This window comes from Astatotilapia calliptera, chromosome 9 (genome assembly GCF_900246225.1).
Source record: "Astatotilapia calliptera chromosome 9, fAstCal1.2, whole genome shotgun sequence".
Taxonomy (NCBI): Eukaryota; Metazoa; Chordata; class Actinopteri; order Cichliformes; family Cichlidae; genus Astatotilapia; species Astatotilapia calliptera.
In genome coordinates this window covers 24,494,565-24,519,885 of record NC_039310.1, presented here as the reverse complement: position 1 = coordinate 24,519,885, position 25,321 = coordinate 24,494,565, and the positions used below count along the sequence as shown (strand labels likewise).

General features: G+C 41.6%; 1 protein-coding gene across 1 annotated transcript; it reads right to left on the bottom strand.

Annotated features, from left to right (window-relative positions):
* Window positions 1-1,355: 1,355 nt before the first annotated feature.
* ptchd1 (patched domain containing 1) lies at window positions 1,356-21,737 on the bottom strand. The gene is made up of 5 exons (XM_026180724.1): window positions 21,298-21,737; window positions 20,425-21,006; window positions 15,627-16,341; window positions 2,834-3,546; window positions 1,356-2,749 (listed from the first exon to the last, which is right to left on the bottom strand). Exons 2-5 carry the CDS (start codon window positions 20,836-20,838, stop codon window positions 1,649-1,651), a joined length of 2,943 nt encoding a protein of 980 aa, XP_026036509.1. The 5' UTR covers window positions 20,839-21,006; window positions 21,298-21,737; the 3' UTR covers window positions 1,356-1,648.
* Between the last annotated feature and the right edge of the window lie 3,584 nt (window positions 21,738-25,321).

Here is a 25,321-nt window from a genome sequence, read left to right as displayed (position 1 = left end):
GGTTTGGGTTTGTTTTGCAGTCACTCAGTCAACCATGAACTGTCTATACCAAAGTATTCTACTACTTCCACTTCAGGCTTGAGGACAATGGTCCCAAACACAGCAGTAAATCTACAACAACAGAATCATCCAGACTTTAAACTGATTGTAAAGCTGTGTTGGGACCATAAGAGAGCTGTGCTTAAACAAATACCTGCAAGCTTCAATGAACTGAAGCAACATTGTAAAGAAAAGTGGGCCACAATTCCTCCATAACAATGTCAGAGACTGATAAAGTCATACAAAAAACAATTGATTGATGACTGCATATTAAAACCCTTTTTTCACATGACTATATATGTTATACTGTTACAATGGTTGATGCTTAAGTTAAACAAGGCCAAACTCTAAAATAATGAGGTCAGTGTACAAGTGATCCTGATGTGCCACAAGCTCTGTCTTCAGCTGCTCTAAATAGTGTTTCAGACTTTCATTTAAACTCCTTGATCTGTATCATGTCAGTAATCTTGGAGATCCTTCATATGGTTACCCCAGTAACCACTGTTGGGTGTAATGTATTACAAAGTAATGTGATACTGTAATCACATTACGTCTTTCAATAACACACTAATGCAGCGTGTTACTGTACCAAATTCCGTAATTCACTAACCTGCAGTACCAACAGAGGGAGATGTTTTATTTCAAGCCAACATTAAAATAATCACAGGAAAGCGCTTAAAGAGACATTGCATTCAGTTCATCATAAACACATTTACATGTAAACACATTTTAGCCACCTAGCTTAATTGTTTGTGACATAGAACAACGCTGGATTGTACTGCTTTAAATATATTATCTTCCTCTTCTGGTACTGCAACTTCTGCATGATTGTCCATTTCATGCTTTGAAGGGGCAAAGCGTGAAATGGACATAGTGGACCAGTGTGTCTATTACATGCTTTGTCATGATATAGGGTTGGTCAAGTATTGAAGTAACATACTGCATTACTTTTAATACATAATTTCTCTTGAGTAATGACCACGACATTGTGGGCTTACAGCTCCACACGGGCAGCCAGTCAAAAGAACGTTGACTTAAATGGAAGGGGATCATACCCAAAATGGCGTGTTGTAGATAAGGGTTGTACAGAGAGGCTGCATTAAAACCCAGAATAAGATAAAATTATTTTTATGTGAAGCTACACCAGCAGGAATAGAATTAGAAATTTTGAGCTGAAAATGAACAAATTAGAGTAAAAAAAAAGAAGAAGAAAAAACTCCCATACAAGGGGACTTTTGTTAAATGCTAATATTTCCACAAGATGATATATTACAAATCACAATGCTAAGATCTTGATTTTTTTATTTTGTCTTTATTTTTCCAGCAATAAAGTAGAAATACTCGAGTCATACAGATGATTGCCTCATGTCACTGTAGTTGTGCAACTTGATATGGTGAACAGACAGCAGTAGCCAAACAAAGTGACTGAATCTAAAGCAAGTTTTGGTGAAAAGTGTGGCACTTCCTCTGTGATTACATCACAACCTGGATTAAATTTAATGTCTCATTAGCTTTTTAGGAAACACCTCATTCACATGCCACACAGCACTAGCAACAAGCAGGTAACATGTGCACTAGAAACCTGTCTTCCTCTCTTCTCATCCCATGCTCAGACGGTGGTGATCTGGTCGACAACTCTGGTGCTGTCATTCATTTCAACACACTCCACCTCCTGTCTCTGTCCTTCCCCTCCAGGTCCATGGCCCTGGCTCTTGGAGGGGGGCAGGAAGGTGAGGAGTGTGGGCAGGAAAGCCAACGTGTGCAGGGCCGAGCAAGCGGCCGTCAGGGTGAGGCAGCGAAATAGTGTGCGTGTGAGGTTGGAGCGTATGGAGCCAACGGGTACCAGGGCAGCACCGTAACAGATGAGCGTCTGTAAAGAGGGAACACCGTGTCTCTCCAGTGCCACTCTCACCCAGCGAGTCCTGCTTTCACCCCGACCTGCAGCAAAGCCACAGAGGAGGGGGCCGCTGCAGTCTGCTGAGTGCCCCAAAGCTGAAATCAAACATAGCACAGACATGCAATCCAGCTCTACACCCCATAAGGTCATGAAGCCCAGGACGCCAAACTGGACAGAGAGCAGTGTGAGGCCCAGCCACACAGACACCAGGGGCTCCACAACAGCCAGAGAGGAGAGACCCAACAGGAAAAGCACCGCCAGCAGTGAGTGTCTAAGTGGGGAGCTGACTGCTGCAGCATAGCGGTCCAGGTAGACGAAAGAAGGGTTGAAGATTAAGAAGCGGACTCGTGAGGTCAGTGACAGGCGTCGCAGCGTGTCCAGCAGCACTGACATCTCTTCGCGCTTGTTCTCCGTTGTTTTGGCAACCAAGAAGATGCGAGAAGCTGCCACATCAGGCTCTTCGCCCTGGCCGCGCTCTGCAAATATAATGTCATCTGCAAAGTGAGCAAACTGCGGCTCACGGAGAAAGGCGTGGCGCAGTGTGCGGGTGAAATTTTCCCGCGGCTGGCTGGTGGACTGGTTGCGATCTGACAGGTAGTTCAGGTAAGCTTCCAGCCAGCTTATTCTCTGGAAGCCTTTGGCATATTCCAGCAGATCCCGCTGCACTGAGGCATTCCAGTAAGGGGCACTTTCATAAATGTAGAATCCAATCACAGGAGAGTATGAGCTGAAGTAACGCTGCTGGGCTCGGGTGTACAATACTGTTGCGGTGTCCATTGCAACCAGTGCGCTAGGGTCAGAACCCTGGGTCACCTGTTGACGACACAAACATTTTTATTACATGCCACAAATAAAGACTTTATAATTCTGTAAAAGAGAAATCACCAGGTGTCTCACCTGTAGGAATCCCATCAATCCAAAAGAGATGTAAACCAGATACAGCAGAACCACAAAGGGTTTAACATAAGTGTTAGTGATCCAGTCTCCATAGCAACGTCGCACACAGCCCAACAAAAGGTGGGAGTCCTGAGGATGAGGGTCCGTGCTTGCTGTGGAATGTGGGTGAGGGTGTGGGTGAGTGGAGTTAGCAACATGAGCATGTCCACGAACAGCGGGGTTGTTAGTTGTATGCGGGTGAGGGTGTGTGTGCGTGTGAGTAAGGTCAGGGTTTGGTGTGTGAGTGTGACCAATCCCTTGTGGAGGATTCGTCACTTGGGTCTCCTCCTGGTAACGAGTGTACATTAAACACCTGTACCAAGCCGGTTTAGAGTCCAGACGGTCTGGTTTGGGGACTCGCCGGCAGAAGCAGCCATGTCTGTACCCGGTCTCCAGGTAGCCTGTAAACACCAGACAGGAACTGTAGAAGGACAACATGTAAACATAGCTGATGGTAACGGCCAGAGCAGCAGTGCGGCAGAAGAGCCGGACGGCTTCCATGTTGGTGAGTGGGGAGGCGGCCAGGCCCAAGGTCATCAGGTGGATCATGGTGGAGCCAGAGAAACGCAACATAACATCCTCGAAGACGCTTGCAACACGCTCTTTCACATGCTGGTCCTCACGGGTACGTCTCCACGATGACAGCATCTCGAAGGAGCCGAAGAGCCCATGACCTGAGGACAAATAGAACAGCAATGAGAATGAATCTTGTATTAGACCAACAAATTTAAAAGAGATTGTAACAGTATCACACTTATTTAGCCAAAAAAAATTACTTTAGCAGAACTTTGTTATTTCTGTTCTATTTGGCTTGTTTCTTATATAGAAACTAGAGAGTAAAACTTTAAATACTGTCAATGACTAAAAACAGTAGTCAGGTATAAACATACAGAAAAAGAAAAGAGATGAGTAAAGAAATATTCAGTGAATCACAGGAAACTGGTAGCTGGTTCCAAAGCTGGCCAGGAAGCTGAAGGCTATGCCTCACTTTTTCTACATTTAAATACCCCAAGAACCACAAGTAAGCCTCCAATCTGATTAGACTGAGACAATTGCAGATAAAAAGCAAATCTGAAAATTAAGAATAAATAATATGTTTTGGTTTTTTTGGGTTTTTTATCTAAATTACACAAATTAGATTCTAATTATTTATTTTAAATAAATTAACTATTTTAGTTTAATTATTTATTTTATTCATTTGCTGCAAATGATGTCTCTTGACTTATCTGAAGAACCTTCACAGTTCACCAGAAGATACTTAGCTCTCTGTTTTCCAAACTCCAACCTCTTTGTTTTTAATTCATGGTTCCCTTAGCAGAAAACCAAGGTAATTTATTGGGATGCAAGACATCACCTGTATTAAAGACAAATATTTTCTTGTAACTAGGCTTAAAATTAAAGCTCCTCTCTTCTTTACAAGGGGTCAAAACTATATAAGAACCTCCCAGGGATTTGTGTCTCCTCCCAATCTCAAACTGGGGATCTTTCAGCCTTGTTGCTTCAGTTTATTCATTTCATCAAATCCCAGTGTTGCACAAGGTAGTGCAATAGTGCTTCTGAATATTCCCTCTTTGTATGAGGTCACACCAAAATCCCATTTGAAGTGTAGATACATGAAATGACAGATGTAAGACACTGTGAAAATGCCATTTTCTTTTGATTGTAACATGCCCAACGTGAGAAATACCAGAAGCGCCATTGCTCCTGCAGTAGCAACAATAAAGAGACCAATAGTCTTAAAACAACAGCACAATTTTCACATGATAAGTGAAAGGAATGAATCATTGTCGATTCAATAAAGCAAATTAGTGCCCATTTCCATGAATTTGTGCTTGTCCAGTCTCACGTGCTGCGCATACACATTGATTTAGGTGCAGCAGATGGTTTTTAAGGGTTTTTTTCCTTCTGTGGTTGCCATAGCATCCGTGAGTCACCAGTAACACATGTACACCCCACCGCTACCACCATCACCCCCCTCTCCAGTGACCTCAGCATGGCGAAACACTTAACACCTAAGCAGAGGCGCATTGTACCGACACTTGAGGCGTGGGCGTGGAGTACAGAGAAAGTCTGCAGATCTGCGACTTGTGAGAGGGAATTAGACAGAGGATGACGGAGAAAAGAGGTGCAGAGGTTAATGTTGCAGAGACAAGATGAGAGCAAAAAAGAGAGGCTGGAGACAGCACTTGTGCAAGGATATTTACCAGCAGGAGACAGGCACACAAGCAGACACACTCACATATATAGAAGCACTTAGAGGAACATAGAAGGATGTTTCTTTTTCCTGAAACTATGTCTGCCCTTGATACGACTACTGTGTTGCAAAATGGTTTTTTTTTTCAGATATTGAAAAGTCTTTGTCAGTTTGTTAACTATGGCAAAAATGGAGCAAACAGGCAGAAGAAAATAAAAAATCTTAACAAGCGATCTTAACAAGTGAAGTATTGCTGCTGATGATCCTTGGGGGATATAATGTATGTATGTAGAGTTGTGTTTGGAAGTTTACTTACACTCATCATAGTCACGAATGTCATGTTGATTTTCAAATCCTAAGAATTAAAACATGAGAATTGGTTGCATAATTTTGGGTTGGTGTTGGATTTTCTCTAATCCACGCAGGGTAAAAAGTATACATACAGGCTCAGATATATGCATGCACGTTTTAATCTTTAAATAAGTGTTACTGCAGATTCTTCAGTGTCTTTTAACCTTGTTTTAGCCAAAGCTTATTAACTTCTCATTAGTGATTATGATTTACCACAACTGGTAGTTTCTCTTTGTCAGCATGATGAATGATTTGACCAATAGTCAAAACAATAGGGAAGTCCAAGGATCTCAGTGAAGATCTAAGAAGGAGAACTGTAGATCTGCATAAATTGCCATGGTCCCTTTGAGACATGGAGGAACAACTGAAGATTTCAAAATAATCAGCTCCAGCAATTGTAGGTAACGACAAGTTAGTTGGATTTATCAACACTTTACCAAGATCTAGAAGAAGATGTAAATTGTTACACCCAGATGAGAGGAAACTGGTTGTTGTTCAGGAACAATCAGGAACCACCAAGACTCAAGCCTGCCATGGCTGCTGGACATCCGTGTCACTGACCACAGTGAAGCACGTTGTCACGCTCCTGGGACGGTGACCCAATGTTTTCTGTTTTGTATTATTTATCCTTGATTTCATGATTTGTCTTTGCTAGTCTCTCGGTTTTGGTTTCTGTCTCAAGTATTCCTAGCTCCTTAGTTCTTTAGTCTTTTCTATGGTAAGTGGTATGTCATCCAGATATGGGTCAGGGCTGGCGCAGATGCCACTGTTTATGTGATAGCATGCCACATCTGGCCAATTGTGGTTTGGTTTATGTGGCCCAGGCTCATAGAAAACAGGTCTTCCCCGGATCCGGCATCAAGCTGGCACTTCTGACTGACTGGTGTCATGGCAGGGTGTATGTCAACCAGATGTGGGCCAGGTCTGTAAATGATGGCACTATTTATGTTCCTATTCTCCTATTTTAGTTAGAAGATCCAAATGCTATGTTAAAATACTATACTGCTATGGTAGCCAATGTTTCAAATGCAGGCTTGACAGGTTTGTGAGTGTACACATTTTGATCCCTGGCTCCTCCAGTCTGAATGAATGTAGTTAGGAAGCACTCAGTTTAGAGAAAGTGTGTAATTGAGTGAATGTGGCATGTTGTATAGAGCACTTCAAGTAATCCAGGAGAGTAGAAAAGTGCTATATAAGAATCAGTCCATTCACTGTCTGAACAGAGTTTCATCATGTTACTTTTGCACTGTTATGTTCCGGCACACGTTGTTATTACATGGCTTGATTAAGGTACACATTAGGCTGACATCTGGGGCCAGAGCTGAAACTGTTCTGGGCCAGCACAGGGCCAGCAGTGTGTCTGCAACTGGCCCGTGGCTGCACATGGCTCACATACCGCAAAAAATGATGGCCCTTTGGCCAGATCAGGTTTGCAGAGAACCACCAGTGTGTCTGCAACTGGCCTTGTGCTGCCCCATGTGTGGATTACATCTGGCAAACCTGATCTGGGCCACCAAAGGGCTGTCTTTTTTTGCGGTATGTGGGCCATGTGTAAGCACATTGTGTGGGCCAGATCCGGGCCATACCAATTTTGGCATGTGGGTAGGTTCTGGTTCTGTGTATTTTAGTCCTGTCTTTCCCTGCTTGTTGTCACGTTGTACCCTCTAGAGTCTGTGTTTCCTTGCTTCTAGTTTTATGTTTTGTTTCCTGCATTTGGTGTTCATGTTTTTCCAGCAAATAAAGCTGCATTTGGGTCCTTCCTCCTGGCTGCCACAAAGTGAACCATGACACAACTTTTACATCACCATGGACTAAGAGGTTACCAAAAAGGAAGAAGCCCTTGCTCCAAAATGTAAACCTTCAACCTCAACTAAAATTTTCAGCCGCCTATATGGACAAGCCAAATGTTTTATAGTCAAATGAGACATACAGTGGAGCACCCCTGATAATTTTCATGATTTTCTTTCATAAATCATTGGTTGTTTGGATTAGCAATTTCATTTAAATATATCATATAGCAGATAAACACAATGATATTTGAGAAGTGAAATGAAGTTTATAGGATTTACAGAAAGTGTGCAATAGTTACTTAAACTAAATTAGGCAGGTGCATAAATTTGGGCACCCCAACAGAAAAATTACATCAACATTTAGTAGATCCTTCTTTTGCAGAAATAACAGCCTCCAAACACTTGCTATAGCTTCCAATGAGAGTCTGGATTCTGGTTGAAGGTATTTTGGACCTTTCGTCTTTACAAAACATCTCCAGTTCAGTCAGGTTTGATGGTTTCCAAGCATGGACAGTCCGCTTTAAGTTACATCATAGATTTTCAATAATATTCAAGTCTGGGGACTGAGATGGCCATTCCAGAACGTTGTACTTGTTCCTCTGCATGAATGCCTAAGTAGATTTTGAGCAGTGTTTAGGGTCATTGTCTTGTTGAAATATCCAGCCCCGGCCCAACTTCAACTTTGTGACTGATTCTTGAACATTGTTCTCAAGAATCTGCTGATACTGACTGGAATCCATGCAACCCTCAACTTTAACAAGATCAATTTTAGTTTCATCAGTCCACAGCACCTTATTCCAAAATTAAGCTTGCTTGTCCAAATGTGCTTTAGCATACCTCAAACAACTCTGTTTGTGGCATGTGCACGGAAATGGCTTCTTCTGCATTACTCTCCCATTCAGCATCTCCTTGTGCAAAGTGCGCTTAATAGTTGAATGATGCACAGCGACACCATCTGCAGTAAGATGATGTTGCAGGTCTTTGGAGCTGGTCTGTGGGTTGACTATGATTGTTCTCACCATCCTTTGCCTCTGCTTATCTAAGATTTTCCTTGATCTGTCTTAACTAGAACTGTGCCTGTGGGCTTCCATTTCCTCAATATGTTCCTCACAGTGGAAACTGACAGCTGAAATCTCTGAGATCACTTTTTCTATACTTCCCCAAAACCATGATGTTAAACAATCTTTGTTTTCAGGTGTTTGAGAGTTGTTTTGAGGCTCCCATGTAGCCACTCTTGAGAGAAGACGCAAAGAGGAGAAAAACTTGCAAATGGCCACCCTAAATACCCTTTGTCATGACTGGATTCACCTGTGTATGTAGGTCAAGGGTCAATGAGCTTACCAAACAAATTTTATGTTCCAAAAATTGGTGCTAAAGGTATTCTAATCAATAAAACCACAAGGGTGCCCAAATTTATACACCTGCCTAATTTAGCTTAAGTAACTATTGCACACTTTCTGTGCTTCATTTCACTTCTCAAATATCATTGTGTTCATCTGCTACATGATATATTTAACCCTTTAAGACCTACCATAGAACCAAGTCTGCCAGAGCTTATCTTTATATTTTTACATGCTGTAGTGCCATTTTTGGGAGCATTTCAAGTTGCTATACATCAATACAACCGTTATAGCCCAAACTTTAATAATATGTATGCATTAAGTGCATAATAACTACACAAATTGCAAAAAAGTGCAATAAACTACCAAAAAATTTAAAATCATTTTTGGGTTTTTTATATATATATATATATATATATATATATATATATATATATATATATATATATATATATATATATATATATATATATATATATATATATATATATATATATATATATATATTTCTAGTTAGAGAATTTTAAGAGGTTTATCCCTCAAAACTGTAAACACAAAAAAGGTGCACAAAATATTTTCCAACAACAGGAAATTTATTTTGAGTGTCTTCATAGTTTTATTTTTGAGATACACCAATTTTTATATACTGCAGGAAAAACGGAAAAGAAAATTATAATGCAAATTTGCAAAAAAAAACAGCATTTGCATCAAAATAAACTATTTCCAGCAGTGCAATTTGAGTTCTAAGCATCCCAGAAAATGAAAATGAAATTGCTGATCCAACCAACCAATGATTTATGAAGGGAAATCATGAAAATTATCAGGGGTGCCCAAACGTTTGCATACCACCGTAAATTAAGCTATTTGGCCACAATGAAAACAGGAATTCGGAATTATTCGGCGGCATAAAGGTGAGGCTTATAAACCTAAGAGCACTGCTAGCTATTAAGCATGGTGATGGGAGCATCATGTTCTGGGGCTGTTTTGCTGGCAGTGATACTGGTACATTGTAGAATGTGGATGGAATAATGAAGCAGGAGGACTACCTGCAAATTGTTCATATCAACAGCTATATGGTTGAACCTTTGACACAACTGGATGTTCCAACTGGACAATGACCCCAAACACATATCTAAACTGGCTTTGAAATTGATAAATCAAGCTAATGGTAAGCTTCTAAAATTGCCTCCCCCAAAGACAGTTTTTAATAACTGTCTAAATAAATATGTGAAAAAACAACTTACAATACTGTAAAACAAATAAAGGTAAACAGATTATCTCATGAGGTGCTTATATGACATTTTCTTAAAAACTAAATGATCCATTAATTTGATTTTTACATATCAATTAATGTGGAATGACTGAATGTGGGGATGACTGTTTTAGTTAAATTACAAAATAAAAATAAATTTGGGGAATTTAAGAGCAGCTTGGTTTTACGAGTTTTCCTGTGAAACAGCAATAATTTCTTTATGACTTTATTAGTCTCCGACATCATTGTGGAGTAATTTATGCCCACTTTTCTCTGCAACAATGCTTCAGTTTATTCGCTCTGGCAGCTCTCTTAAGGTTCTGCCACAGCTTTTCATTAAGGTTGAGGTCTGGATGTTGAATGGACTGCTGCAACACCTTGATTCTTTTCTTTTTCAACTATTCTGCTTGGGATCATTGCCCTGGTGCAGGGGTGGCAAACTCCAGACCTCAAGAGCCGGTGTCCTGCAGGTTTTAGATGTGTCCGTGATCCATCACAGCTGATTTAAATAGCTAAATTACCTCCTCAACATTTCTTGAAGTTCTCCAGAGGCCTGGTAATGAACTAATCGTTTGATTCAGGTGTGTTGACCCAGGGTGATATCTAATACCTGCAGGACACCGGCTCTCAAGGCCTGGACTTTGCCACCCCTGCCCTGGTGCCTGACCAAGTTTGCTCTTGCACTGATGACCTCACATTTGACTCTAGAATTCTCTGGAAAACAGATGAGTTCATGGTCAACTGCAAAACCAGGTCAAATCACCATACTGTGCTTGACAATTGATATGAAGTATTTGTCCTACTTGTACTGTACTGCTTTTTCCCTGCATTTTTGTCTGTAAAATAAACAAAACTTTCAACATAGCTGCAGTTATAGTATGTACAGTAGTGATGGGACGTTCTGTATCGAGGCTTCGGAGCGTGTGTCGAGTAATGGAGGGGGCGTTTCCGCGAAGCGCGTATCGAGGCTTGCTTCATTTATGGGAGGAGCTGAAAATGATGACGTCCGAAGCCTCGCTGCCCGGCTGTACCACGTGACTGGTTCATGAAGTGGTTCGAACTTTGCCGCGAGCTATGACAGCGATATAAACCCCTCAGACTTCATTCAAAAATGTGGGTGTTTGATGGAGAGTTGCGGTTAGTGTGAGTTTGGAGACCGTTTGGAGGTTTATGAGAGTGAGGAGAGAAAGTCTGGAGAGAATGGAGCCAGCTAAGAAGAGGAGGATGTCCTCCCCTGTGAGGGAACATTTTGATCTTATTCCTCCCAACAAGGTATGTAAATTTCTACAGAAGATGTATTTTCATGATACTGATGGTGCAATACAATTTATGTTAAGCTGTCTTTACTTTTGTACAAGGTGAAGTGTTTGCTATGTGCCAGGGAGCTGGGATATAACAACAACACCTCATCCATGCTTAGGCACTACAGAGCTTTGCATGAGAATAAGGGGAACACCGATTGTGGAGCAAGACCAGGTGAGCCATCAAATGCAATGATAATATAGGATGCAGTAATGTTACTAAATGATATAACAATATTATACAACTGTAATAAGTTACGTGTGTGATATTTATATTTGTGCTTTGTCTTTATTGTCTTTCCTCAGGAGAACAATCTCAAATAGATGAAGACCTGGTCAGCATGGTGATTGAGGACTCACAGCCATTTAGCATTGTGGAGGACAAAGGATTCAAAAGACTTGTTAAATCATTAAATCCTAGCTATGTTCTCCCCACTAAAAAGGACGTAAAAGCAGTGAAAATTTAGTTTTTACAGAATAAAATGTGAACAGGCAGGACTGAGGCTCAAAGCCTCAGTGTGTAGCTGTCCATACCTCAACGTTACAAAAGCACAACTACTGTCCACACCCCAACCACACCTCACCTCACAGTAAATGATCATTTCCATTTCAAGCATTTCCAAATAATCATTTCCCATACTGCCACTATAAATATACACAGTATACTGCCATCACTACAATATACATGTTTTACACACTCCTTTTGTTGTTGACATTTACAGGCTGTGTGCAAAATGCCACACTCTTCAAATTCATGCCAGCTATTATTTTTACGTCCAGTAGGTGTCCTGCTAGAGCAAATGAAGCTTCATGAAGCTTCGCGTTGGGGTGAACCAATTGGATGAAAAGCTTCAGTGCTTCATGGGGCTTCATCTGCCCATCACTAATGTACAGTAGGCCAATATTGGTCTCTTGTACTCGGTGAAGGCAGGAATGGTGGAGCCAAAGTACAGACTTACGGAGATAAAAAGGTACACTCAACACTGACTTATTGCTAAACACAACAAAATAACAAAACAGACTGGCAGACAGAACACACAGTATGAAACGAGAGAAATAGCAACACAGACCAAGGAAAACGCAGGGTTTAAATACACAGAGGGAGCAATCAGGGAATGGGAGACAGGAGGGAAACACAGCTGGGACAAATCAAGCCTAATGAGGCAAGGGAAGCAAAACTAAAAACACTGACATGTGACACGGACTTTCAAAGTAAAACAGGAAACATAACACAGAGACTGTATTATGAGAGCTGTATCCAGTTGACAAGGGGATACAGCTGACAGGGGAAACAGAGCAAATATTGAACACAGACAGAAACCAGAAGACTAAAAACTCTAACATTGAACCCAAAATATTAGAAATGATAAATAATGACAAAATCGAAGTTCAGTAATCATGAAAAACTTCAGCCTCCCAAGTACCCTAACAAGTGGTCAACAAATATATCAGTCAAACTCTTCTATAAAATGCCTGAAATTTTCCTAGAGCTCTAGGAAACATTTTTGTGCATCTGACCAACTGTTCAAACATGAAAAATCCTTAGTTGGCAGGTTTATGAAACAGAAGAAAGCCTGAAATTAAGTCATGAGAAAAGTACAACTGTGATATTTTCTATAAAAAAATGACTAAAATGGTCCATCAGTTATCAGTCCCCCCCCCAAACTGGGGTCCAAATTAATTCACATGGTGATTGGGTCACCAGGAAAATTTGGATTACTGTATTTACTTTCTGCGTTTCTGTTAAAAAATCTCAGTTTTAAACAAGCAGGAAGCTTGCACTTGTCACACTGATGTACTGTGCACTGCACCATTTCTGTTAGGCAGAACTCCCCAAAGCTCCACAACGGAGGTGAAAAGTGCAAAGTTAGCAACACCCACAGAGCCACAGCAGTGACAGTAATGGCAGGCTGAAGCAGACCAGAATGATCCTTTACCGTTAACAATTTACCCTCGTTGCTACACAATCACACACCTGGTGAGTTAATGGCCCAAAGTCATTATCCCATCAATGTGCAACTTTTTAAATTAGCGAGCACAATGTGAAACATCTCTTGTGATTGATTTTAAAAGAGAAAGACACAAATCTCTGTCATTTTTAAGATATTACAAAAATACAGCATTCTTCCTTAATCCAAATCCTATCTTCCCCTGTAACAAAGCTTTCTCTCTCGCCTCACGCTGTCCTCCCACCTTTTTCTGTCTGCCCACTTGCATTCTGAGAAGATCCTTCTCCCTGCCTGCCTGTCTTCCTTCTAACTACAGTTTAACTTCATTTTCTGCTAAGAGAATCCTTATCTCAGCCTGCATTTGGAGTGATATTTCATATTTTATCCTCTCTGCCTGTTTCCCTGTACTTTCTGTTCACTCTGCAGTTGTTCTAAGCCTGACAGCAGCCTTTCCTCGCCCACTTTCTCTTTGTTCCTTCTCTATATCTTATCCCTGCCCAACCAAATAAACAAATTTACTTAATTAATTTAGTGCCAAATGCAACACAAATGAATGCTCAAACACTGATACAACTTTATTGGCCCTTTCCACATGCAAGGTGCTGCATAATTAGGAATGCAGAGACAATCCAATTACGCAGCTGAAATAGTCACTGATCAGTAGCAGAGGTTTGTTAAACTGCTGATTGATTTTTTTCACTTTAGGAAATACACAGTAGGATAAATACTACTGTGCAACCCCATTTACAACAATGTTATGAATGCATGTGGAAAAGTCATCACCAAATCAAAAATATGCTTGTATGTCTTTAATATTTCCAGTTAAACAAAATGTTAATTTTGTTTAATATTAGTTGTTGTTTTTAGCAATACCCCAAAGAAGTATTTATCCTTAAATTATATATATATATATATATATATATATATATATATATATATATATAATTACATTGATACCCAAGTTTTATACTACCTGTAAATCAGCATTTTCACTGGCTTCCAAAATCAATTGCATGTTGGGGCTGCCCCCTTAATCAACCTTAAGCTCTTTGGACACTTACAGAGGGTTATAAATTGCACTGAAAGGTTTTTCCTTCCATCACTAGAATGTGATTATTACATTAAGCAGTATTGTTGCACAAACAGTTTTAAAAGTGTCTTCATTTCAGCTGTACTAAATTTGATGCGACATAAACAAAGCACAGCAATGCCTCTTCACAGAATATAAACTTAAATTGTACCAGGTTTAATTACAAAGATGTGATCACCGACTGTTATCCAAAGTGAAGTTGTATTTAAAGGAAAAGCTGGGCATTTTTACCACTGGCTACCTATCCAGGGTGTGCCCCGCCTTTCGCCCTGTGACAGCTGGGATAGGCTCCCGCCCCCAAACGACCCTGAAAAAGGATAAGTGGAAGCGAATGGATGGCTACCATTTTATTCCTTGAAACTAGTCCTAAGTGCAGGGTAGATCTTACTGAGAAACAAAGGACAACTGTGCACTTGTGCAGGGACTTCTCAAGAACACGGCAGGCTCACCCTAAAGCAAACCATATTTTATGATCCTTCTACACACTAATTGATACCATAATTTAGACAACAGACATCTTGTAATAAACAAGACTTGAAATGCTAAAGCACTAATCAGAAAAGTGTTCACTGTGATCACATATCAAGTGAACAGTAGGGTAGTTTTCCTGTAGACTTCTATGCAACCAGACTTGTTTCTGCAAAAAGAGGGGGCACCTCCTGCTGGCCATTAAAAAAACTGCAGGCTTAAGGCATGGGCTTTAGTTTGAAGATCTGGAAGATAGTCTGTGTACAATGTTATATACAACGTGAGTAAAGTGTTATTACATATGTGTGTATGTATCTGTGTGTGGCTCTGTCAGAACCAGGGTTAGGGAGTAGCAGTCTGTCATGACTGGTTTGGGTGAGTAGAAAAGAAGAGAGCGGAGGAAAAGACACACAAAAGACACACTCTGTAAGACAGCCAGAGTTTATTAACAACTAATGATTGAAAGCAAAGTGGTGAATAAAGACATATATGGTGAGTTAAGTTAATGTTGTTAAAGTCAGAGGTCTTGTTGGCATGTAAAATAACTTCCTGTCCCATCTCACAACTCATTCAAGACTCTGCTTCAGCTGCAACTTAAAACTTTTTTGAACCTTTAGTTTTAGTTTTTGCCACTCGTCAAAAAACATGTTGTTGTTACCATCATCCTCTCTATCAGTAAGTCAAGTTCATGCCCCACCACTTGTCAGTCATTTTGAAGACCTGTCTACTCTGAAATGGCATTCAGCCTTAGGCAGACATCTGAAAAATCTATTACAACAGGTACTGAAAAAGCAGGCTGCGAGGTACAGGCAAGCAAACTGCGAAGGAAAAGCAATGCCAATGTTCTGTGCGGCTCCCACCTGCCATGGATTAGCATCGGTTACTCTTTGAAAACGTCCTATACATACAGGTCAGTTCCAGATAAATGGGAAAATTATTTCATAAACACCCAAAAGGTAAAATATACTTTGTGATATTATTTGTTATTTCTACAGCAAATATATCAGAGTTAAACCTACCAAGCATGACGAAAGGGATCCCCAAGTACGTGGAGTTGTAGGTGGCCCCAGTCAGGTTGAGTATCCCAGCAGCAGTAAGGCCTGATAGAGTGATGGACAGCAGAGCTAGCAGTCCCAGCCAGGGTTTGGACCTCACACAGTCCCTCATGGAGCAGCAAAGGACGACAAGCACCCCACACACTCCCAGGCTGGCCAACAGGGGGCGACGTGCCAGCACTGAGGAGAACTGGAAGTCTGTCCTCAGAGAAGATGAAGTAGAAGGGTAGAAGCCCAACTTTGGGTGCAACTCTGCAAAGTGCTGCAACTCAGCACAGAAGGCCTTTTCCCACTGGCTGGCCACCCGGTCCATCAGGCCGCCTGGGGCTTGGAGGTAGTAGGTGAGCTGCAGCGCCCTGGCAGATCGGACACCTTCTCCCCTCACTCCCATTCCCTGAGCTCGCATCGCCCCCCCAGGACCCCAGCCCTGCACACCACCCATCTGGTGGCCAATGTACGCTTGCCGCCCATCTGCCAGCTGTGTGATGGGGTACCTCAGGACGGGCACGGAGCGATTGGAGTTGCGAGCTGACTGGATCTCCTCCATGGCGCGGATGATGTCATCGATGATGCAGACATTCTTGTCATCAAGAAGGCAAAGGTTGGAGAAGGAGTAGTTGAAACTGTTGAAGCCTGTTGCTGGCACAGTTACCTGCATCTGGTAGATCCGTCTGTGGAGCTGCGAGCAGAGAAAACAAAGAGAGAAAGAGCTTTATTTGCTCAGCTTAACGGTGGCTTTCCTGGATAAACTGTGGGAACAGTGAAAAGTTTCACTACGCAGCACACAAACTGAGTGTCAGCCACTCATTCACCTACTTTGTGTTCCTGTTTGTGCGACTACTAGGGAGAGAAATTTGGGGAAGTGTGTGTGTTTGTGTGTGTGTATGTGTTTATATATTACTCAACAGAGAAATAATAGTTGTCTCAGAGTACTCCTCCATTTCTATGGCGAGAGGACAACTGTGCCAGCATCCACGGTGCTGGTTACTAAGCAACAGGCCTGATGCCAGTCTCTGCCATGGTGAACACGAGAAAAGCTTTCTCCTACCTCAGATTGCTGCATTGGCTTAAGAAAGGGAGTGTGATTCTGCAGGAATGTCTCCTGAAAATTATTATAATTTTGGTTTAAAAGTTACTGTCCTGCAGCAACCTGTCCTAAGATTTATTGTAAAATAAACTTTTACTGCAAATTCTTCCACTCTGTCATCATTATTGTCGACAGCTTCATGGCAGAGACTTAAAATTCCTGCTGTAGGTGCCTCAAGCACGTACACTAACTTCAGATGCCTGCTCTTTAATAGTTGAACACTACAAGTGAACGTTAACTTCACTTCCACTTGCATGCAGTTATCTTTATCAAGAGTAAACCTACCATGCTCTATCAACACAGAGTCGATTGTTTTCTTTTGATTATTCAAGAAGGGTTTTTAGTAATCATCCTCAATATAAAATTCATGAAACAGCTACTGTGTACGTAGGTGTATGAAGTGTGTTTATGCATTATGTCTCCAAGAAAATTTCTCTGTGGGATAATAAAGTCTTATCATGGTTGTTATGTTAAAGAAACTAAAGTGACCCTGTTTTAAAAGGTGGATATTATTTCAGATTTATATTCTCTGTGGATCACTAACTAGCTGGTGGTGAGAGTTAAAGAAAAAATATTCATAAAACAAGACTATAAACAATAATTAATTCTTGTAGATGGCTGGGAATCTTTTATTGTGTTAAAAAATCCAACATCAACATATACAAAGATATTTGATGGGGATAACTTTCCAGCAACATATTTTATGGACTAGTTAGAAACTTTGCAAAACCATCTGTGATGCTACTATATATGATAGGTGTGAGACTGTGTGTTTTGTGCCAACCTATAAAGGGGGTATCTGCTTTTTGCTGTGTGAAAACTGACATATCCTGCAGCCCTCCTGTAAACTTAAAGCCCCAGTCACACAGAACTAGAGACTGGGTGTCAGAAACCAGGTAACCACTGGTCGCTAGGAGAAAGAATGAGTATCCCTAACCTGTTGCAAGTGGTTGTTGTAGGTTGGTAGCAATCCCTTTGAAATTTACTGTTAAAGACCCAATCACAAAGATTTAGAGACCAGTATTCTGAGACCACTTGATGAGTGGTTGCAGGAGGCTGCATGCTATTGTTATGTGACATTGGTACACAAAAAAGGTAAATGCTACTGCATTGAAAATCTCTTTGTGAGTGCTTTGGTTGCTAGCAGAAAGCAGCAGTCACCTAGTTTGCATGGAAGACATCGACTTTTCTGCAAACACTTGCCAATCACTCTCTAAGTAGTTGTGAAACTGTAAAAAGTGTGACCCAAACTGGAAATGGAGACCATTCAACCTCAAAATAAAAGTTGAGCAAGTAAAGCCAGTGCAGCACAACTTTTTCTGCCCGTGGCCATCTCCCTGTACAACTCCTCCATCTAATACACTATAAACACTGCAATAGTTACATCCTTTTTGCACACACTCTTTTCTACTCTGTAATATTCCTGTCAATATTCTTGATATTCATTTATATTCACCTCTGTTAATCCTTGATATTTATCATTGAGTGATTGTATATATATATTAGTGCTATTTCTTAAATTTGTAAATCTGTAACATATTAGATTGTTTTAATAGTTTAGTCTATTACCCTTGGCGTATTGGAGCAACTGTAACCCACATAATTTCCTTAGGGTATGCTATCCTTAATAAAGTATGCTGATTCTGATTACTTTCTCCAAACATTACTACCACTTTATGGTAAGTTAGCAAGTGCTTGCAGTCTTCCATGGAAACTACAGGCAATTCCAGTAATCTGCTAGGGACTAAATCAATCACAAGGAGGTCACGGCGCAGAACCCTCTTTGCAACTGATTTCACTCACTGACATCCAGTAACCACTCGCCAACCAGTCACTGTTTTCCCGTAGCGACCAGAGGTTTCCAGGGGATTTCTGACCAGTCTCTAAGAAACTGGATAAACAGTAAAGAAAATGGATACATTGGTTGGGCTCTAAAACCACACTAGAGCCATGTTAGGAGAACTGTAGAGCAGAGATTTGTTCTAAATAATAACATTTGACTTAAACAGAAAATGCCTCGAGAGAAATTCTAATTTTTACTCGATAAATAGAGACTTTAACCTGCTGGTGGAAAAAGATTAAAAAAGAAAAACACAATTAACACAGCGCTGTGTATCCTCTGGGAACCGAGTCTATATCGATAATAATATACTTCCAGTAAACAGTTGTTAAGACATTTCTTGACCATGGTGTTGGCTCACATGTGTGCCCCTGCAGTGAAATGATGCTGTATATTTGCTTTGTCTTTTCAAAAACAACATGCAGTATCACATAACAGTAAAGTACAGGTTGTTTGAACACTGAACATTTTCCCACAAAGGATGAAAACCACCTCAAAAAAGAGCAAGCTGTAGTGAATCAGTTTATTTACCAACTACAGATTAAATACTTCAGTAGATGCAGTCAATGGGTGTGACTCAGAAATCTTACTCTTACTGCAAGTGGAAATCCCGTCTAGTTCTTTCTCTCGCTCTTGCTGATATCGCTCTCTCCACCGACGCATGCTTTAACTTACTACATGCAACAAGTTCAGACCCAGAGGGATGCAAAAAAAGCTTCTGGGAAAATGCAAGAACTCATATGCTGAGGGCAAGCCAAAAGCAAGCAAAGACACAGGAAAAGGAAAATTACAGAGTCTTGAACCTCACGGATGATATGCAACACTGTAAGATTACGTAACAGTGGATTTACCCTTTTACAGCACTCTCTTTTATGCACCAACCTGTTTCTCACTCGCTGCCCGTTGGCAGCAAAAGATGCACAGCTCTGAGCTCTCTAACTGTGGCAGTCCTCTGTGGACCAACGCTGAATTCTGCATGTATGTAAAGTAGGCCACAATAACATTCTTTGATAAACACATACACAGAAAAGCATGCGTGGATGGAGCTCTCACAAACTCAATCTCCTCAGCAGAGCTCGGCGTGTCCAGCATATGAGTCAGCAAGCTCTGATAGCAGCCTAATAACTTCATGAAATCATTAAACTAATTGCTCTAGGGGTGTCAGGCTGATACTCATAACACCATTTAGGTGTACCAACATAGAGACCTCTAAGCTCCAGTTAACGTGTGATTAGGATACCCTGCTTAATAACCTCAAAAGGCTGTCAGGGTGATTTGAAATAAGACTCCAGTTAATGAATATCAGTCACGGAGAGTGAGGAGTGAGGCAGCCTACAGATACTGACCTTCACCTCTTTGTGTTTCTGAATGAGAGCTTGTTTTTAAAGCTGTAGATGCACCTCGTTTTCTGATGTATACACCATGATTTAAAGGGCACAGTAGCTAACTTGTCAAATGCTGTACTTTTCAAGTGCTGTGTGTTTTCGCTTGGCATTTCGCCACAGGTTCCTCGCGGAGTGGGTGGGTAGGCCTATATGTGCTCTCGAACTCTAAAAATGACCATTCAAAGGTTATAGGTCGGCTCACATTCCGTCCATTTCAATCTTGGCACCTACTAGTTGAAGCCTATTTCTTCAGCAGACACCTGTGTACGTGTTTATTTGCTTCGTTGTCATATTTGTGTTTTTATCATTTCTTTATTAATCGTGAAAATACTTTAAAGATACTTTTACATTTATTTTATTTTATTTTATATATCAGACTGCTTGTCAGCTGAAATTCACAATTACTAAAGAAATGAGTTGAGAGTCTGTGCCATGTGTGCACGTGCGTACCTTTAGTATGGCGTCCAGATGAACCGGATCCATCACGCTCCCCTTTCGGGTGGTGATGATCACGCGCCCATAGCGGCCCGGAGTCTGCAGGTCAGAGTAGAGCGCGTGCTTGGAGCGGTTCACTGGGAACAGACTGTCCACGAGGTTGCCCTCAATCTTGGCCAGGCTGTGCTTGGGCGCGAGCAGGCTCTCCACGTCCTCTTCCACGCGGTACCGGCTAAAGCTGGAACCCAGCAAGATGGAGAGGAGCACGGGCGCGGAGGCGAAGAAGACCGGGTGGCTCGCCACGAACCGACCCAGCGCGTGGAACGAGGTCCTCAGGCCCGCGTGCAACACCTGGCGCAGCATCCTAGCGCGCGGCCGCGGCTCGAGCCTCTCCCACCGACCGGAAAGCCCCGGAGCACTGCCGAGCATCAGGGGCTGCCGGACGCATCGGTGGGCTCCGTGGGTTTTTGTCCGGGGTAGAGGAGGTGATGCCCGGTGGTGGGAGGATTTGTCCCCCGGAGCAGGAGGTCACCAGCCGGGAGAATCCAACCCTCCTCCGGTCACAGGGGCGCCCCTTGGCCGGGGTTCTCTCATCCGCTGGAATAACGCAAAGGACAGAAGGCTGCAAAATGAGCTAGCATTTATCTGCTTTGCGTTCAGAAATTATATCGCCAGCTCTACTTTAAATTTAATAGTCAGTACCCCGCTGCGTTCCGCGCCTTCTGCAAACTGCAGGGCTCTGTGCGCAAGAGAAAAATCGCAGAGCCCAAGTGATCTCATAATTAGACTTGTTAAGCGTCTCCCCTCAAAACTGTCTAGTAGTTCTGTTCGCAGCGCGCGCTGAACACACGTTGTAGTTGCACTATACCAAAGCAAGGCTGTACATACCCAAAGAGGAGAGCGGGGGTACCGACCCGGTGATGACGGAGATCATCTAAGACGCACTCAGACCGAGATATTATCCTGCCGGCTGTCCATGCGTCCAGCTCCACCCTGCATCACCAAGTCAGCACACAGCCGGATGGGTGGTCGAGGTGGGTGGGTGTGTGGGTAGGTGAGAGTCGCAAGATGGGATAAGGTGAGGCGTTGTGCATGCAGTGGGGATGCCGGTATAGCTGCGTGTGAAATCAGCCTAATTTGGGCTTTTTTTCTCTGCGGCAGAAGGCTGTCATCCACCCTCTCCTCTCCGCGTTGCTCCGGTGGTATAGCGGAGCTTCCGTTCATCTGCCACTAATTACCGGCTTTCAAACTGGGGACCGTCTCTCTCTCTTTTTCTCTTTCTCTTTGCTTTCCCCCCTCTTTTGCACCGCCCTCACGACCCGCTCCAAGCCCCCTTTTTCGGCCCCGCCTCTCACCGTTCCGCGCCGCTACGATGCAGAGAAACGACGATGTGAGTGGAGAAGGATTTCTAGGAATTCAACATGTTACAAGTGTTTACACAGGTTCTGTGATGTCTTTATATCAGAAAAAGAAGAATTAGAGTTGCTCGGTGCATACTAATATTATGGTACTGCTGTGATTGTTCCCTCAGTTTTGGGATGTTTTCAAGCTTGAATGATTTTTTTATAAGAGAAACGTGCAGCTGTTACAACATATTTGTGTTTTTACTGCAGGGTTAAATAGAACTTCTTTTTTTTTTTGCGCAGACACAAAGTATCTCTTAGGTTTGCTGTTGTGTAGCTCGTTACCATGGAAACGGAACAATTACTGTGTTGTTTTTTTATATGCTTTCGTTCCTATGGCAATGGTGATGCCACCCATCCCCCCAAACATACACTCACACACACTCACACACACACACGGTCACACACCTGCTGACTCCCAATCTGCTTATGGCGTGGTGGAGGTGTCTGATACAGTGGCATTAAAGCCATAAGAGTGAGGGAGAAAGCATGAGAGAGAGCAAGGAGCAGAGGAGGAAATAATGAGTGCAGACAGACAGAGATCACTCTCTTCTTGTCTGTCTGTGTGTCTTTGTATTTAAAGCCCTGAAATCAAATAGTCAGGCAGGCTCTGCTCTGTCTTTGTGGGACCACTAATGGCTCCCTGTTCTCCCCAGATATCATACATCAAGGCTGTTCGGATTTAACACAGACTCAAAAGACAACACAAAAAAATGAAAAGAAACAAACAACAACAAAAATGCTCTTTACTCACCATGTTTGGATTAAATGAAAAGAAACAGTGCACCGCTTTAAACTAAAGAAAGAAAAAACGTTTGCAGCAAAAGGTTTTGTGCAGTGTGCAAAAGCCAAAGGATTGCTGTTAAACTGTCACTTTGTCTTATTGCATTTTTAAACCTAGTTTGATGTTCAAGTGAAAAAAACAACAAATTTTAGTCAGAAATGTAACATTCTGAGAACCCATAGACCGCTGCCTCTTGGAATAACAGTCAGAACAGTTTTTAAGGCCATCCAGTGTAGTGAAGATATCTGGTTCAAGATGCCAGCCATTGTCCGACTATGAGTGATTTCTTTTGCTCTCCACGTGGACCGCATACAACCTAAGCCTGCTCAAATGTGAGCGGTCAGTAACACTTACAAACTGGAAGGGCAGAAAAGTGAAAGCAGAAACATTTACATTTCATAATCTCTTATAATATGTAGATATCAATTTATGGAGATTGGAAATTTCTATGTTATTTGAGCACTAATAGAAGTCTAGGTTTGCCATCTGTTACACCTGTGATAGATAATTATCTTTTAGTGCCAGTCAGTGCAAACATGTATCTCTGTTATGCGTTAGTATCAGCCAGTATAATTAGTTTATTTAATAAAAATGATGCAATTAACCTGTGAAGCATCAATACCTCTAAATGTCTTTTGCTCGTTTTCTCCCAGGATGTCAGAGGTGGTTTGATTATCTGGTATGTTTGATTTGAGGTTATTTAACATCCAAGATGAAATGTCTGGATATCACAAATTTTTCCTGTTAGCACATATAAAGACCCAATTCGTCACACAGTAAACATCGATATGCTGGTAATGTGAGCAACTGATCGGAATCGTGAGGTCTGATGAATGGATGGAAAAGCTCATCTTTCCAAAGGCACCATCAACCCTCAGTTCAAGGAAGGGCCATCTCAGTGTTATACGCTTATGTAGTAGCTTACTAGAAGATCTTGAGCTACTAAAACCACAATTGCTTAAAGGGACAATCTTAAACATTTTAATCTAGTAAAATTAAGCCATACATTTCTTTTTTTTTTATCCTGTTACTTATTTGTGTCCAGTTCGTGGGGGCAGCAGTTAAGCGGAGATGCCCAAACTTTCTGAGGTTCTCTTACACTGAGGCATAATCTCTCCAGCATGTCCTTGGTCTTTCCCAAAATCTCGATATATCTCGCTGAATATATCGAGAACAGCACTCCTGGAGATACCCAGGAGGCATTCCAATCAGATGTTTGGTCCACTTCAGTTGGCTCCTTTGGATCCAGAGGAGCACATCCATGGAGATGCTGTGCCAATCCATCTGTCCGGTTGCTGCCAGACTCTCTCCCCCATTCTTCAACAAGACCCTGATATATTTGAACTGCTCAGCAGCAATAACTCATTCCCAACCCAGAATGGGCAAACCGCATTGTTACAACTGTGATCTGTGACCTTAGACTTGAAGGTGCTAAATATATGGCGGTATCCCTGATCAGGTAACAGTTATGACTAAACCGTTGGCCAAAGTATGTCCATATTGTCAGGTCCAAGTATTTGGATGCAGTTTTTGTCATTTTATTTTTTTGCTTCATTACATTGGATCATGATTCATGAAATGTCAATGGAAATTAAGTAGGCCATAATTAGGTTGGGGGAAACGCGTAGCAGACCCCCTAAATTTTGGAGTGGACAATTTAAAATTTAAAATCTTAAAACAGAAGAAATGCAATACCAAGCTCCACAACACCAAAAAGAACTGGAAGGCTGCTAAGGTGGATGAAGCAATGCTGATTTCTTTTAATTGTGGAAAAAAAAAACCTTCACCACATGTAGCCAGAAGATTTCTCATTAGAAAAATGTTTGACAAGGACAAAGTACCAGCTGACTTTTTAAAGCAGTCAAATGCAACAGGTTTGTTAGAAAGAGTAAAGCTTACCTCTGTCGTTCAGGGAAAATGCCTCTACAAAGTAGGATAACTGGCCTTTTCAGCATTTTTTGACAATGGATTGGTTTAAAATATTACAAAGAGTAGCTAATGGAAGAATACGGAGCAGTCGACATTAACCATAAGATGAAAGGATGGAAGCAACAGGCCGCACATCTCCAACTTCTCCACAAGGTCACATGTTGTTTTACTGCTGTGCAGAGTGCAACATAAAAACAGATCACCATTTCTAATAAAATGATGGAAAAAAGAATTTTAGTTATACCAGACTACTTTATCACAAAAACAAGAGTTTGTTTGTTTTTCTGTGTCTTTGTTGTTGTTGGGTTTTTTTTTTACCCACAGAATTCTATGTCCTGTAACATGAAATCTTGGTTGCCACTATCACCTAGATCTGAAAGATGAAGCTAATGCTGAGCTGCCATAAACTTCAGTTCCTGAAATTGTGTATTGAAACAGACTCCCATATTGAAATGCTAAACACCATTAAAAAAAAACCCAACCAAACAAACAAACAAAAAAAAAAAAACGTATTCACAGCCTGGTGAAAAGATTGGGGCATGGCTGCTTTGACTGACAGGTGCAAAAACAAATGGAGTTAAAGCAATGATCTGCCTGCTGTTACTGTGACATCTTCTGTGCTCACAAGCTGATAATTTAGCACAATATCCTGAAGCTTCACAATGCAAATTCCAAAAATAGTGGGTGATGTCATGAAGGCTATATTTTTAACATACAGTTTGTAGTCAGTCTTTATAGACTGCCATGTTAGAATATCCAATATTATGGTAGAAACCTCTTCTGTGGATGCTGGCCG

What these genes read in the sequence shown, in the direction of transcription:
- ptchd1 (XM_026180724.1), bottom strand. Translation starts at nt 20,838, where the DNA reads ATGCTCGGCAGTGCTCCGGGGCTTTCCGGTCGGTGGGAGAGGCTCGAG. An exon ending in ATCTGGACGCCATACTAAAG is followed by an intron (nt 16,342 to 20,424) that starts GTACGCACGTGC and finishes CTCTGCTCGCAG; the next exon opens with CTCCACAGACGGATCTACCA. An exon ending in GATTGATGGGATTCCTACAG is followed by an intron (nt 2,750 to 2,833) that starts GTGAGACACCTG and finishes TGTCGTCAACAG; the next exon opens with GTGACCCAGGGTTCTGACCC.